General features: G+C 39.4%; 1 protein-coding gene across 5 annotated transcripts in view; it reads left to right on the top strand.

The window, feature by feature from the left end:
* MEIS1 (Meis homeobox 1) overlaps positions 1-17,528 on the top strand; it is a 124,177-nt gene that overhangs the window by 65,502 nt on the left and 41,147 nt on the right. For all 5 annotated transcript variants that reach the window (XR_006289937.1, XM_027825323.3, XM_037896035.2 and 2 more), the window contains one exon: positions 1,487-1,632. Coding sequence is in view for 4 of the 5 variants with exons in the window: in XM_027825323.3 (XP_027681124.1) it covers positions 1,487-1,632 (146 nt within the window). In the remaining variant the exon portion in view is untranslated. The remainder of the gene's footprint in view (positions 1-1,486; positions 1,633-17,528) is intronic.

Raw genomic sequence — 17,528 nt, 5'->3', positions numbered from 1 at the left:
TGCTGTTGAGTTGTTTCCTTTGCTCATGTTTCTTTTATGAATTATTATTTTATATGGTGAATTGCTTCTCTGTATAAAAGCCTTTTTTTTTCTTTTTCTTTTTCTTTTTTGTTTTTAACCTACTGAGCTTTCAAAGAATTTATCAGCCAAAGATATCTGGACTCTTCATGAGGACCTTGTTTTATAAATATGAATATTCAAGTCTAGTCTTGCATTAAATACACACAATCAGTCATAAAGACAGCTACAAATTCACTACAGTCAGTAGTAAAATAGGAAAAATACTAAAAATATAAAACTTAGTCACTTTTTTAGTTAAACTCTACATAATGTATCACAATTTTGACAGTCCAAAGCCCATCTTTTTTTTTTTTTTTTTATTCCTAACAGAATAGAGTTAAACTCTTGGTTCAGCTCAGTTTGGTTGATTTTCTTGGTCATTCTTGCCTCAGGGTGTAAAGAATACTTGCCTAATTGCATCACAACTCCGCACTAATCATAAAAGTACTATCCTTGGAAGCCATGGTACACTATTCAATCCACATGGCGGGGATGAACAGAATAAATCACTGTATGGATTTGTTTATGAACTATTTTGGGGGCTTTAAACAAAAATGGTGCACTGATTGACCATGCACTCTAAACCTTTGTTTTTCTCTGCACACAAGGCCACTATTTCACCACAGACAAAAGCCACTGCTATCCAGTTGTATGCTCCCGTAGATGAGCTGCTAATTTGGCGAGTTTAAGGCCCTCTCTGTGTTAAGGAAATTTGCGCTGGATCAATGTAGAGGTGGTGCACCAGCACAAGGCAGGGCTTACATACTGCATTGGAATAAATGCTGTTAACCCAGCATGAATTTATTTGGGCTGGGATTTTTAACAACATCTCAGAAGATTAGGTGTCCAAGTCCTGGTGAAAGTGAATGTGAGTTGGACAACTAGCTGCTTTGAAAATTCCAGTCTTAATATAGATAGAGCCTCAATCTTACTGTTGTCCCTTTGAACTTGGGTAGAGGACCAAATGGTGCAAGAGATTTGCCAGCAAGCTGACTCTGAATTTGAACTTTGCATCTCAGAGTGGAACATGGCATCTGGGCTGCTGTATGTTAAGGTGACATTACATCATCAATACATTGCAAGCCACAATTTGAGTCAAACACCATTTGCCTGATCTGTAAACACAGAGAGATTTCTGTGATGAACAGGTAATGAAGAGACTCCCCCTCCTCCACCTTGGCAGGCAGGGTGCTTGTCACTTTTTTTGTTGCTGTGCTGAATCAAATGTGAGAAATGGCTATCTCATTCTTATAGTTGTTCAGAATAAACCAGAATTTGGCTGAGAGAGTTTTTCTCTCCCCTCCCCAGGAATTACAGCATGAAAGAATTTTATATCCCATTTAAATATTCATATACCCCAAAGTCAGGCTTTGACTGAAGTATCTAAAGATAGCATAAGTCAAAATTTGATTCACTATATTTACAGGTGACGGCTTGGACAACAGTGTAGCTTCCCCCAGCACAGGTGATGATGATGATCCAGATAAGGACAAAAAGCGACATAAAAAGCGTGGCATCTTTCCCAAAGTAGCCACAAATATCATGAGGGCATGGCTGTTCCAGCATCTAACAGTAAGTGAACTCTAGATCACATTTGTGAAATGAACATGGAAAATGTCATGGTCATGGTGGTAGTAGACAAAAATATTTAATAACATGTTATTGACAGGCAGTTCAGGGTGCTTTTCCAATTGTGTCTTTACATCATTTCTAGATGCCAAGAGAGAGAGTATTTATAGTATATCTTTGTTTTTGTTGCTTTTAGCTCTTTGGTTTGAGTGCAGTTGTTAACAGGAGGTCATCGGAAAGTGTGATAGATCTTACAGTAATAACATTAGACCAATCCTGCCCTTGTTCACATGACTGCAGCTCCTGTTGACTTCAGGGTGAATTGCTGCTTTGTAGAGGAGAGCAGAGTTTGGCCCATTGTTCTGTGTTCTGGAGAACCTCCGAGAATCATTGGGGGGGGGGGGGCAGCGGGAAAAACCAAAGCTTTTATTCAGATATGTGTCAGAGATCACATAATTCCTATTAGAGAGAGGTCGGAGCGTATCTGCTGTAATGGAAGAGCATTATTTTTAATTTGTTTGAGACTTTCTCGGTCCCAGAGTGTAAGGGTATCACTGTATTTAATATCACAAAGGGGGGGGGGGAGAGATGTACAGTTATTTGTTGCCACAGCAACTATACTTATTTCTGTGATTAGAAATAAAAATTCTAGGCAGGTGCACTGGGTGGAATTTTAGGTTGCCGCTTTCATTAATGAGGTATAGTATCTGTCAAACCTTCAGTTGTTACCCAACAGTCAGACATGTCTAGTGCCACTCTTTTTGGGGGTTAAATTGTGGCTTCCATATGGTGAAGCATCACCATGTGTTCATTCACGTGGGATTCAGTCCCACAGACTGAAATCCTCCAACGGACCCTTTGAGTAATGGAAGAATGAGGCCCAAACCAGGTATATGATATTAAAGTACATTCCCCACTTCTGATCTCCCACTGCATCAATGATCCACTCTCTTCCCTGCCTGTCATTGGGTTAGGGGTAAAATAAGAAGCCAATCAACTCAGTCAGCCACAATAAGTTTCTGCCAAATTAGTAAATTTCAATGAATGTTTCCTCTCGTCATCCCTACTTCCTTCCCTGTGCCAAATAACTAGATACTGGATGTCTGACAAACCTGTATCAGGCAGGGAATTCTTCCCTCCCTTCACCATCCTGGATTGCTGTAAATGAACCTTCATGCCTGATCACACTTGCCCAAGCCCAAGCCCAGATAGGTCCTAGACACCTCCCTGTTGATTTCCCTTACTGGCACAGTCCATACCAACTGGTATAGTGGCACCATGCTATCCCTTTCTCAAGAGCATCTTAGACCACTCCAAGGTGGTGTTTCAGAAGGTTGAAGTTACATTACAAACGAAAAGGGAATGCTTAACCCCCATTACAGGGCTGTCTTCTTACTAGATATACAACGAGAATCTGGCAGGCTCTGATGTCACTCAGTGACTTACAAGATTGCAGGCAACTGACATCGAAGTATTCTGCAAATAGCCAATGGATACACTCAATCTTGGCCCTTAAGTCTAGTGACATTCTGATCCTCATACCAGCCTGACATCTCTGCGCCAGCTGGCTGATGCAGTGGCTGCCAATTTCTTTCCTATGCTCCAAGATTGGAGAGAGACACTGTGGCAACTCTGCAGTTACAATGCAAACAATTACAACGCACAACCAAGTGCAATAATCAAACTCAGACCAGCCCCTACACTTCCTGCTTGAACTGTCTTTTATATCTGAGGTGCTCTAAGAAATATTTATTATTTATATTATCAATATTTATTTCCAGAAGCACAATGTGCTAAGTGCTTTACAGACTTGGGCAATGGGTGTGAATGGTGCATTGCAGATATAAGACAATTGCTTTGCTGCAAGGTGCTTACTATAACAACTAGACTGCCACTAGTTGGTGGCAAGTACATTCTGGGGCAATGCCAATGAAGTAACTGCCTCATTCTGTAGAGTGAAGGCAGTAATCTCCAGGACCAGTGCAATAAAGGTAATGCTCTTTCTCCAGCATGGCAATGAACTGAAATCTAATTAAAAATCCACCATCCCTGCGGAGGAGCAGCCAAACCAGAGTTAGCTGTGTTGTAATTAAACAAAGGCTTAATGAAGATCCTCCTTATCCATACATTTGTGCAGCGTCATGCTGGCTTGAGGCTTGCCTGATCAGTCTTGTAAAACTGTAAAGGATCACACTCCCTACTTCCAGCTACTGCAAGTGGTTCATTGTTATAGCCAGGTCAAATCAGCTCCAGGTGGATCATGGACCGTTCTCCAATACAAAAAAACTTGAAAATGTTCCTCAGAAAAGCAGACATGTTAGGCTCTCATAAACATGTTATGGTTAACAGCAGACTAAGAATACAAAGTTACCATAATATGGTCATACATGGTAAGAAGATGTCTTTCTACTCTGGAAGGCTACATACAGCTTTGGCCTGTCTCTCCACCAGTGAAAGCACTAGAGAACATCTGCGTTGAAATGAGTGACCAATCACGTGTACGCAGAAAGAATTCAGTGAAGTATGTTGATATTCTGGAAAGAGATGACTTTAACTGGATTAGGGTTGGTAGAGAGCTGCACGACACACTGCTTCTGACATGCCACATTAGAGACAACAGAAAAAAAAGAGAATACAGTCCAGTAGCAACTGCAGGTATTTGGGGCAACAGATCTTTCTACTAGTTCAAACACTGTCAGATGCCAAGGTCCTGTAAGAACACTCATTGTGGAAGGCTCATGCACTCGCTTCCTGGAAATGAGACAGACAATGCCATTGTTTCTGTGATTTATATACCTGTAAGTTAGGTATTCAGTGGTAGATACCTTACGATGATGATGCCCACAAGTTGCATCATTCTGTGGGATTGCCTTGACTGGGGTTAGTAATATGCATGAAGGACCTGATTACTACTGAATTTCCAGGCCCAGGTCAGAACTGGGAAAAATTTGGAAGTGGTAACAGCCCAGTCCAGCTTATAAAACTTCTGGACATTTAATGACTGCTTGGTGCATCAATCCTCTATAAATGTGTACACCAGAACCATTGCCTCCCCAGTGCATTGGACACTCCTTACAGATTAGAGTACAATACTCATTCAATCCTCTCCTTAAAAGAAAAAAAAAAATCTCAGGAAAAGATCTCAAACCTGCAGGTCTCTTCATTTCCTTGAAAAGACAAATGAAATGGTGGCCAATTAACACAACCAGCCACCAGGAAGAATCAAAAAGCATGAGTCAGAGTGGTGACGCAGGGTTCAGGTGCTCCAGAAGAGAAAGCCGTTTGCTGTTGGCTAACTTTACATGCCTCAGGTGTATATTGCACTGATCTTTGAGCTGCTGTACGTCATCAGCTGACAGACAAATGAATCAAGTTCATTACTAAGGAATGCGAGAGGGGAAGGGAGGCCCTTCTGTCCTTTTTCATTTAAGGGTACCTGTCTTACCAGCCAGGCCTGAAATCTCAGGAGACACTGACAGTCTCCAGATTCCTGGTTACCCACGCAGAACCTTTGAACATGCTGCAACTCAGGACTCACCAATTATAATCCATCTGAGAAAGGAACTTCTTGAAAACGACCTAAGAAACAGCACAGCCTATAGACGTGGTTCTGTCAGAATAAATTGGAAATTAGAATCCATAAAGAAAAAAATACTCCTTTTCGAAGGCAAGACTCCAAAGGCTTTGCCATCGTAATGTAGGTTAAGTGTTTAAAGACCTGATGCGCCACAAGACCCACTGGCATCTACAGGATCATTTGAACCCACAGCTGGGTGAGAGACACTCCTAGAGGGAAAAGTGTCACACCTTGTTAGGCCTGAAGAAATGCCTGGTGGGAAAGGGACATAACTATTGATGATGATCCAGCTGCTTGACCCGTTGCCAGGTCTGGCACTCTATTTTGAACAGACTATATGTGCAGCATCCAGGGCAGGAAAAAATGGGAGGGGATATATTCCCAAATCCCATTCCTGCCTTACCTGCCTCAGCCCCATGAGTTCAACATTCTGGCGGTGCAGGTGACAAATTCTGGTAACTCAGCCTGGGTAGTAAGGAGACAGATTCCCACCTGAGAATCATGTGGCAGAAGCTGGCCTAGGAGGGGATGTAAGACCCAGATTCACAATCAGGACCTGCCATAGGGGTGGGCGGGTTGAGCCATCGCCCAGGGTGCCTTGCTCAGGGGGGTGCCGTGCTGGTACCTCCCACCCACCTGACCCACTGACAGCCAACGGGACTTAGAGGCAGCCAGGCAGGCGTGGCAGCATCTGGATAGGGAGGATGGACTGAGCTGCAGGAGGGCAGCTGGACCAGCCAGACTTGGGATTGGGAATATCTTGCTGTATTATCTTCTGATTGTTCTAAACTTACATATAAGCTTAAAATATGTCTCTAAGTGGTGTTTGTATATATTTTTTCTTTCTTTATATGAGAATTAGATACAGTGCTCCTGTAAGCTAATTTCTAAATTATTTGGGGAAAAAACTAGTTTTCTCAGGTTAAAGTTGCGTTCCCCCCAACCCCAAATCTGAAATGACGCCCCTTCAGGATGGCCATGGGCTCCAGCAAGATGCAGCCCATGTGTGACAGCGCGGAGCACTCCTTGAGCCAAGTGCCAGGCACCACAAGCCGCAGCAGCAGTGCAGAAGAGTCAGAGTGGCAGTACACCATATATACCACTCTGACTTCTGCACTGCTGCTGGCTGCAGTGTTGTCTACAGAGCTGGGAGCCCAGCCAGTGCTTAATTTATGCTGGGGCTGAGCCCCGCCACCTCTTTCAATACAAATTTTTGCACGGGGGAGGCAGAGGAGCATGGGGAGCTGTGGGGACCAGAGACAATGGGGGGATGGAGTGCCCCTGTGGGCCAGGGTACCAAAATACAAGTTCGCCCAGGGCGCCATTTTCCCTGAGGCTGGCCATGCCCACAATTCACAGGAAGGGGCAGAGTAGGCACTGCCTCATCTGGATCTTTATCCACAGTGTTGCAGAATTGACAGACAAAGGCTCAGTGTATGAGAGAGACTGAGAGCATGCCCCACAGACCAACACTTAAACGAAGGGGCAGAAGAAACCAGGGATTCTAGATTTTTAAAACAGCGTTGGATTTTTCCTTTTTTGGCAATGTTAGTGATGCGATCTAATTTTTTTTAAAAATTCCTTTTCCCCACTATTGCAATTTCTTTAATAAAACAAAGTGAAAAAAGTTAGGAAGGCAGTATTTTCCAGTGGAGACAGCCCTGGACTAGGAATCCGATCTTGGTTCTGTTCTCAGTTCTGGTACTGACTTGCAGCAAATCATTTAACTTCCCTGTGTTTTAATTTCCCCATCTGTAAAATGGGGTGATGATACTTACCCTTAGAGATTTACAGATGAAAAGCGCTATATAAGTGCTAAGCACTATTCCGTTGGTAGCAATGTAAAAAACCAGCATTCTAATTGGCTGGCTGTTATCTCAAAGAACTTCTTTCAAAGATAAAAACTTTCCCTCAATTATTAACACTAACACACATCAGTGACAGGGAATCAAGTGATATAGACAGTAATTGCTGAGTTTCATACTAATGATTAGTGGTTGGAATGATTTAAAAGAAATGTAGAACTAATACAATCTTTAGAAAGTGTATAGATTGGTTTTAATTTTCTCTATGCAGTTATTACATTAAAAAAAATCAAGTCTTCTGTGTACAGACAGGAACCTCCTTTTCTAATGTTTGCCCTTTAATTCTCATTTTCCACATAAAAATAAACTCTCTCTTTGTTGAAAAAAAAAACCCAAATCAAGGCTTTAACTCCTTGAATGCCATATTTGTACAATACTCCCAGAGCAGTGTCATTCAGCAAATCCCCATTATTTTCAGTGATGCAGCAGGACAGACTTAGTGTATGTCCAAAGGCCAGACAAGTACTGTCTTCTCTGTTTGTAGATTGTGCATGCAGGGACACTCAGGGGGATAAATTAATCCAGATTGGCTGCTGCTATTATTTTTAGCATAGAGAAAAATTAGGACACCAGTAGTTAAAATGCTATTAAAAATAGTGACCACACTGGCAGCTTAAAACGAAATATTTTTAGCCACTGTTACTCTGACATTGATGCTTACTTTTTATTAAAATTCTACACTGGAACAGGTGGCCAATTTTGCTATTAGTTAGGCAAAACATATCTGTGACCCTTGTAATTTACATAAGTGAGCATGTTAAGTTGTCTCACATACATCACAATTTATATAAAATCTGGTATAAAACTGTAAAACAGTCCAAGAAGCTGCATATCACCCAAAAGCTGGTGCATTATGGCAAAGTAGGTGGAACATACCCAAACAGCAAGGGATCCTAAAACAGTAAATGTATCAACCAAAATAAGGCTGGGATTTGGGTGATTTCTTCTGATGGCATGGCAGGGTGTTTGTCTCAAGCCTGATGTTCTGTCAAAACATCATGGTGTTATATGTAAAAGTCAGCAAGTTTTATCAAAACATTTGTTTGTGATGCAGTACATGACAAGATGTTTTGGGCCCCAAATTCTATATTTGAGACCAGTTAATGTGCAAGGATTGTATCATGACATCAGTTTTTAAGCAGAACTTCTCATTGAAATAAATGGCCTCAAGTGAGGTTTGTAGGAAGATCTGTGTAAACGTAATTGTGACAAAGGCAGGTATAATTTCTGCTTTAACCCTGGACATACTGTTCGCGCAAGTCTTCCCTTGATCCCATCAATTCCTCCTTTCTCAGCTTTAAAATGTGTTTTAAAATCAGTTTAAAAAAACATGTTTCGTCCACCCCTTGAATCTAGTCGTGAACACTCTCTATCCTTTAAATCCGTGATAATTTAAAACATTGGAATTCAAAACCTCATTTCATTTGGGGGATTATGCAATGTAATTGGTTTGGTTCTGTGATGAGTATTTGATGATCTACACATTCATCATGTAATCAGGCACAAAAAACCCCCATAAAATTATAATCCCAAAAGATGTTTAATAACAATTTAAACTATTGAAGACTTTGTTTAAACCCATTAGGGGATTATAAACTACATTTTTTTTAATGGTGCCAAGAGGTAAATTCTAGGACTTCAAACACCTTTTTAAAAACAAATTACCATGATCTAAAATATGAATGAGCCAAGGATTTGCTCAAGGTAAACCCCGTCATTTAATCAGACTTCCTAATTTTTTTTTAACATCATTTGCAAGAATTTTCTAAAGAGTTTGTTTTACTGAAATGGCAGATGAGACAAAATACTTACTGGGATTTGCTGTCTGTAGAGTGAAAATAAGTTTTCTCCATGGCTATGTCTAGATTTTGAATCTTAATTAATAACCCTGATACATTTGTAAAAAATGGAAAATATACAAATAAATAAAATAAAAGCTTTTTAGCAATGATTTTATTTGGCAGAAAGAGCTTATTAGAAAGGGACTATTGTTTTAGAATATTGTAAGATTAAATTTGTGATCATAATTAGATCAGTTAAGGAGCATATGTCATACCAGGATGTTTTTCTTTTGATGATATTATTCTAACCTTAAAAATAATCATGTCATATTGCTTAAATTTAATATATTTCACATATATGTTTGGTTACTTCGCAAGCTAACTACTTTTTACATTCACAGTTAAAGCAGGCTCTGTTTTGAGTCTTTTCTGGTCGCTCTTCAAATAATGTACAATTTTGCAGAAATGCAAATGTGGTTAATGTGCCTCTCAGACTATGTGTAGGTCCATCTAGAATGTGGATAGAGGTCGTAGTCACAGGCACAGCACATGAGAGCACACACTGGCCTGCTGACAGCATAAAAAGGGAAAGGACTGACTGAAACCAGAAATATTCTTTCTGTTCTTCTCCTCTTCAGAAGGATTGGCTGGAAATATTAGAAGGAAACAGTACAATTTAAATTAACCCTTCCTAACTTCATCCTGCACAGCTGATGTTTACACTGCAAAATACCATAGATCTCATGGAGTTTGCCAGCATAACAGAGTTATATTTCAATATGGAATCAGAGACTTTTTCTTTTTTCTCCAAACATATGTCTTCTCTTTCACTTAATTTTATTGTGGACAATGCAATAAAAAAATATGTAAGCCTTCCTAGTGACAGGTGTCCAGGATTCATGGATGAGGAAGGCATCTTTAACTAAAAGGATGGCACGATGAACCCAATCTTCCTTCACAGATTGAGAGACAGCATTTCATAGTAAGGGATGAAAATTATCCTGAAGATCTGTCGACATGCTCTCCAACAAAGAATATGAACCTGAGTAGAAATCTCTGGAAGATAAAAAGAACCAGGATTCAAATAGCTGCATGCAAATTAATTTATTGACATCACAATTTGTGCAGAGATAGTCTGGCAAAAGATGGAAAAAGCTTGACCACTTTAATCTTCCCCAAAACTGTTGCTTTTGACTTGCTCTTCACCTAAAGAATTATTCCACATGATGATTGAGGTGGCTGAAAAGACTTAGGCTTTGCCGTGGAAGCTGCTTTTCTTGCAGCCTAGTTGCTGATGTCCTTCAACTGTCATTCTTTCACGTTCCCTGCCTATCTCATACGCCAGATGAAAGTTCTTGGATTCAATCACAGATTCCCTGTTCTGAAAGACAGCACCTTGTATATTGTTGTTGTTCCTCATCTGAGCTAAATTGTCCCCATAGAAGAAAACATGGTATTGACTGTTTTTTGGCTAATGTTGGATCATAAATGAGAAGTTCTAGTCAGTAGATTGCGAATGGATTCCTCCACTGATCATGCCTCTCTTCAAACAGACACTCCTCTGCCTCTATCCTACCAAGCCAATAGGCTGGTATCATTCTCTATAAGCCCATCTTTTTTCAGGCTTCTATCATTTGGGCCACAAAGGAAATTTGACTTCTGATTAAAACAACATATTGTCCAAACTGCCTGACCTATAATATCTGTCTTTAGCGCCACATGACCTCTGAAAGCATTTTGGTTGAAGCCAAAATCTATCCAGTAGACCAACTAGATTTTTTTTTTAAGAGAAATCCTTCTTCCATAAATCCTGTCTTACTTTGTTGCAGATTTTTTCCCACCTCCTGGCTTGTAGCCAATGTAATATGTGTGTGGAAACCACCATAAAGTCAAAGAATTTCAATTCCTCAGAAGCCAATGAAACACATTATTTTATAGTTTGGGGCAAAAATCCAAATCTTCTGAGAGTTGGAGGAAAACTGAAAAACTAAACTATAAATATCCACCCAAATGTTAAAATTACACTTGCTTTAATTGTACTTGAACACCTTTTGTGTTCCGTTTTCAGAAACGACTTTACTATGAGCAGTATTTGCAGAAATACAATATTGGAGTGCATATTGGAAAATGTTCATGGAAAGCAGTCTCTTTTTTTAATCTACTGTAATTATTCATGGAGGAGACCTGATTCTTGGGTTAACCTCATTCAATAAAGTGACAGAAACATATAATATGACCTCCTGTATCTGTCCAGTCAAAACTACGTGAATTTAAGTACCAAACATTTTTGGGGAGGGGAAAAATCATGCCAACAAATTTCAGATCCAGAATTATTCACAGGACCATTTTGGTGAATTTTGAATAACCGATACATTAAAGGAAGTTGGAATATTGTGGCAAATCATTTACGTAATAATATTGTGGCAAACAAGAAACGAGGCAAAATTCATTGACTAAATTTATTCGTTGTTTGCCTAGTTCATCCTCTAACACAGCTTCTACAACAGAGAGTTCTTGAAGTCTGCACTGCTCTTCAGACACAAATGACATGTCTATGTAAATTTCGAGCCTGAAGCTCCTGGCTCCTTGAGTGAATACCAGTTTTTAAGGAGTTTCATGAAGCACCTGTGTAAACTAGTAAGAGGCTTAATCTGGTCAGGTGAAAGTGCCATAGTGCACTGCCCGAGAAGGGTTAGGCATGGTAATCTGCTATGTAAAATTAACTCTTTTTTTAAACAGGGCCAGATTCAGAAGTAATACACAAAGTTGTGTGAGTTAGACTTCTGTGCCCTAGTTTAGATTCCTCTATGCCTGCTTACATCATCTGCATCCATGTCTATGGGAATCCATGATAGTATAACATACATTTTCTTCCAGCTCTTCAGTGTAAGTTAAAGCAGTCCCCATCCTGTTTTAACTTGCATCTTTTTACAAGACCTGGTCAGAAAATATTTTGTGTTTTTTGCCCTCTGCAGGGAATGTTGACTTTTTTGTTGGAAAACAAACATTTTCAGTTTTTTGACAAGAAGGTGAGTTTTTCCACAGAAAGCGCAAAAAAAAAAAGTCCAAAAATTTGTTTTATTCTCTGTATTTATAGTCAAAAACCCAGCTTCAGTGAAAAGTTTTTGACCAGCCCTACTATTTACACCTTCCAGTTCCTCACCACGTAAATTACACCAATTTAGAATCCCTTGCATAAAGGCAGAGTATAGATAAGACTAACAAAGTCTGTTGGTGTACAATGATCTAACTTATCCCATCTTGCACCTGGACTTCCCGATTTGGAACCATAGTCTTTTTTTAATAAAGGATTCCCTTCACTTTCAGTAGTGTGCTACCATTTCAGTAAAGTAGGTTCTAGAAGATTTATTGCTGGATCTTCTGTCTTATAAACAGGAAACTGCCCAGAGAAGTACGCCTCAAACTGTTCCTTTCTTTATTAGTGATAAACCATTTTTTTTGTTAAGAGATGAACAATATTAACATACTGAAATCATTCTGATTTTTTTTTTTTTCAAAAACAAAGCCCCTCTTAGAATGTAGGTAAATAAAACGTTGTGAGGGAGTTTAACACAGGAGAAAAATGGAGTTGTGGGGCCAAACGTGATCATGCCTGAAATGGCTTTGGAAATAACAGGTTTCAAAAATTTCCTAAAAGTTGGGGAGGGAGACAGTGTCTGATGTCAAGGGACTCCTTCGGTCCACAACATTCTCTCAAGACAGCAGTGATGAAGTGGAACAATCCATGACTAGAAGAGCGGGGAGATGTATGATTCAGGTCAGCTAAATTCTGCCAGACTTTTGAGGTCTCTGGCTAATGATTGTATTGACAATGGACCTGAACATACCCTAATTTCTAGATGGCTTTGGATAATTAGAAGACCCCCCTGATTGAGTTTTAGTGCTTACCTGCCATGAGCTCAGAGGGGATACTGACTTTGCATCCTACCTGGACAGTTACAGAAGAGAAGAAAAACCTAGATACAACCATCAGGTTTTGCCACCCAGACCTTGGACCCCCTTAAGTGGATATAGGATTTGGGCCTTAAAGCCAAATAGTGTTTGGATAACAGACAGCCTTCCTTAAGGTTTTTTCTGCTGTGTGGCAGGTAAGCCCGAGAGCTACGTCTCTAGTTTGTCTTATTGAAGAAGGTACAGTAGACTGTGAAGATACAATTGTTCACCAAGCTGGAATCCAGCTATATTTTCTTCAGTGCAGCAGGTTGTAAACCCTGGAGGATTATTAACCACAGCTTTGGGGTAGGATCATTTTAAAGCTGATAACTAGAATCTTAGTATTCTTATGAATAAAATATAATTTTAGTAATGTTTTCATAAACCGTAGTACTGGTGGCATTCTAGTATACAGTGGCATTAGTCACATCAAACTTGCACCACATTGGCTTTTAAATTACTCCACCTGTCTGTGTGAATAGAATTTTCAGTGTAGAAGCGCACAGACAGCTGCTGCTAATGTTTCCTTGTCCCTGGGCAGATAATGCTGGCAAATCTACATGCATAAAGGACTGATTTGTGATGTAAAACGGTACCTGACCTACTGGCTCTAGTGCTACAAAAGCAATGGCTTTAATTACAAATGGCGGTGTTTAGTTTTGTACATGTTTATGTAAAGTGTCCTCTTCTAGTAATGTAACCTCTAGTTCATGTGCCCTGGCAATGGGACACTCACAGCAATAATTTTCAAAATAATTTGTGTTCTTTATTTTTCAACTAGAATCCTGTCTTGTTAAGATTCAGTTAATTAGTAAGGGGAGGCCCAAATGCCTTCTAGTTCCATTGGCTTCTCAGCACCATGCAGAGTTGGGCCCTATATGAAGTAGGAATTGTGTGTATTATATAGTATAAAGTTTTGATGAGCTAGATTTATTTATTAGATTTATTGTCCTTTACATAAAATTGGTATAATGCAGTGGTCCTTAGAGTTCAGCAGCCAAATTTTGCCCTGAGTTATACCCTGTAAAAACCCTTTTGCAGTTGATGGGGCTACATGGAGTGTAAATCAGGGCATAATTTGGCCCTACCAGTGCTGTAGCTGTTACATAGGAGAGATGTTTTAAATTCTGTTAAGTGTAGGACAGAGCTACAGGGAGGGGATTTGCAGGATATTAACCACTCTAGGTTATTAACAAAACATTTGTGATACTGGCCAATAGGACACATGCATCCACTGTTGCAATTTTTACATTGTTGATATTAGTTTAAATGGTATGTTTGACTAGATTATAAGGCTCTGTGCTTCTGATTTTCAGAAGTGCAAATGCTTGCTGTAGAAATACACAAGAACTTCAGAGGGTTAAAGGATATAACCGTGCCATTAAAAATACAGCTTGCCAATGAGCTATTTTGTGAGAATGGTATAAATGTGAGATACACTTGTCTGGCTCATTTGCAAGCATTCTTTTTGACTTCTTTCGCACAACTGGTGTTTTTGTGTTTAATTTAACAAGAAATGAGTAGTAAATGAAAGCTGCTGCCTGAAATCCCACTGTGAGCGTGTTTTGCACTTGGCTCCCCAGTGAAAAGGCAATTTGTGAAATTATGTGATAGAGTAATTAGATGAAGCCAGGGCTTCTGATTGTTGCCATGCTTATGTGGCGAAGGTTTGCTGGGGGGGGGGGGCGGAATGGATTATTACCCTGGCAAGTTGGCTCAAAGCTTCTTCATTTATTTGTAAACAGAATATTTAGTGACCGCATAGGAAGTAGCTGTAATCACCAGCTCGTAAAGAAACCACAGCAGAGCTTTTGGATTTTTACAGAGTGCTCATGTAAAATTTAAGCTGGGAGGCAGAATCCCTGTTAATGTAATTAGGATCTAATTTACCACCCTTTGCACACAGATGTAATAATGTCTAGATATTTATTCTATCTTTAAGCACATTGCATATACCTCAGTTCAGCAGCTACTGAACAGAAACAGGTGTGAGCACTTTTCAGATTCATTTTTACACTGTAAACGCACAGCAATTTAAGGGGTAATATTTACCAAAAAATGAAGGGAAAGAATGTCTGCAAATGAGGCAGTAATGGACAGTTGCCCTTTATGTACTGATGGATTTCTCAATGGTTAAGTAAATTAAAGCAAATGCTAGAAAAATCAATAGGCTTGCAGAGTCTTGGTTGTGCCTCATAGACTTCAGGACAGAATGACAGATGTGGTGCGTATGACCCATTTAAGTATTAATGCTTGGGAAATTGCCTCTGTGTGCAAGGTTATAGGCCTAGAAATATTGTTATATTAAATTACAGACAATAATGTTTTAAAGTATATGTGGAATTTTTGTTTCAGTTTAGTTGTTCTTCTGTGTTACATTTGTCCTGGAAGATTGGTTGCTTAGTTGTTTCTATGGTACGCTACATCTGTTTTGAAAATTCACTGCATGAACTTTTTTTTTTATAAACCTGCAATTGAAAAGCAAGTGTGTTGCACGCTGAAGGGGTATAGTGAATGTGTTAACTAATAAATATCACATGTAAGTGAGTCTGAATTAAGAATAATTAAAAGATGGCTTAAATGTCAAAAGAGTTTATGCAATATATGGAACAACGACATTAAATCAGATTATTCTGTATGACTCTAAACACAAAACAAGATATTAATTGAAATATATGCTACAAAGGGCTAAAGAAGTTAATCGCGGAGGGCTATAGCTTGCTCACCTTACTCATGTGAGTACTCCCATTGATATCAGTGGGGTTACTTATATAAGTAAGGTGAGCAGGAACTGACCCTGAGTGGAATCTTCTAAGCAGAGATGAAGTTCAGATAGGGTGACTAAGTAGAATACCTCTAAATGTGAGTGTATTGTTGTCAAAGACTTTTGTTACTTCCAGAATTACTTCTAGGTATGACAGCAGGGAAGGAGACAAAGTTAACTGTCCTGCTTGTGCAGTCTCTTGGAAGAATAATGTAAAACTGTGGTGGCACCACTGATGCAATGGTGAGGACAGAACAGAATGTTTAGGGGGAGATCCACTGACAGCCTGACGTGCAATGCCGGTTATCCTGTGTTCCTCCCAAATCTCTCTGTCCATGCAAGTAGCAGTGTATAAAAGTTTGTATACATATATAATATAAATATTAAATACAGTTTTAGATCATCACAATATGTTGCATGCCTATTGCTAAGATTCTTCCAAAGAAAATTAACCGTTAAATTCCCACCGGACACTGATACAGAATCCAAATGCTACTTCATTCCAGTGGCACTTACTGTATTTATCAATTTCCATTCCCCCCAGCCCTCCTCCACACTTCTGTTCTTTGCAGCATCTTTCATATTTCAAATATTTGTTAGTTTTATTTTCTGCTTCCATTTTCCAAAAATGTGAGAGCTTGACCAGAGAGTGAAACAAAATGTTTTCATTGGGTCTAACAACTGCACGCCACTACTGGTAGCTCCTGTAAAATGATGACATTGCAGAAGGACAGATTATTACTTTTGGGCCTGTTGAAAATGTATTTGCATATTGAGGATGGATGAGAGAATAGTCCTGAAGGCTGTCAGGCCCAGGCTGTGTAATATGGAGCTGGTGACAGAACCTTGTCATTTGCCCACATCTAGCTTCATTGCTATGGTGACAATATGCAGTGATGAAAGTTATCATTAAGGTTCGGACAGCATGCTCTATGGTTACTATAGCCGCCAGCCTCTTTGCTGTAGCATATTAGAGCTGATAGCCCTTGGTGTCAGAATAGCACCAAATCTCTAATGACAGAAACTATGCACAGATTTTGGATACATGGTGCAATTGCTTCTAGCACAGTTGCCAACCTTGGCAACTTTTTGTGTCAGTGACAGAAAATTGCCTGTATTTTCTTAGTTATTTTTATAAACCTTATTAGTCTTAGCAATTGATTTTCTTGATTTATTTTGTGTGTGACAAATGAAATAATATATTTGTGAGAAGTCCATTTTTATGTGCTCACATTTCTGTTTCTGTATTGTGTGAAGGTAAAGATCTGAGCATTTTCATTTTGCTGTAGATACAGCAAACATATCAATCCTTGTTTATCTGATAACTGCTTTCTTAAAATACATGTTTGAGGGGGGCCTCCTGAACTAGATCATTTGTTTTTGTCCTGACCATTAAAGATCAAAGGTCACTGGGAATCTAGAAGCCATTAGTCAGTGGCTGTTCTTTGCTGGATCCCTAGGTTGTCAACTCACTAGTCACCCATGGCAACCTGGGCAAGATATGCTGTCAGTGACTTGGCAGGGAGCCTGCTTTACTTCCAGATTGCATAGATAAGAAGTGGAGCAACTGCTCTCAGAATTGCTATAAAAATATGCTGACATAAAATCTACATTTGAAATACAGTATGCGCATTTCCATGCACATCTTTGTTATAAAAGTCATGGGACATTTGAGAACAAGATTAGAAAGAGATACATTGGCTTTATAGCAATCATTTTGTGCTAGTCCTCTTAAGTCCTTGTATTTTACATTTGTAAATTCATTTTTAGTTTAGTAGCAAATGGCACTTCAGAAAGAACAGAGTTGACTAAAATGTTCTTCCACACTTGCCAGTACAAAAGTTCACTTTTTTTAAACTTCAGGTATTACATTGTTACATTTAAATAGATTGATTCCCCCCCCCCCCATGTTAAAGTACATTTGGCAGTAATAAGTTTATACGTATTAGGAACCATCG

This window comes from Chelonia mydas, chromosome 3 (assembly GCF_015237465.2).
Source record: "Chelonia mydas isolate rCheMyd1 chromosome 3, rCheMyd1.pri.v2, whole genome shotgun sequence".
NCBI classification, from domain to species: domain Eukaryota; kingdom Metazoa; phylum Chordata; order Testudines; family Cheloniidae; genus Chelonia; species Chelonia mydas.
Note: the sequence above shows the minus strand (reverse complement) of the source record. Positions and strands in the feature narration are given on the sequence as shown.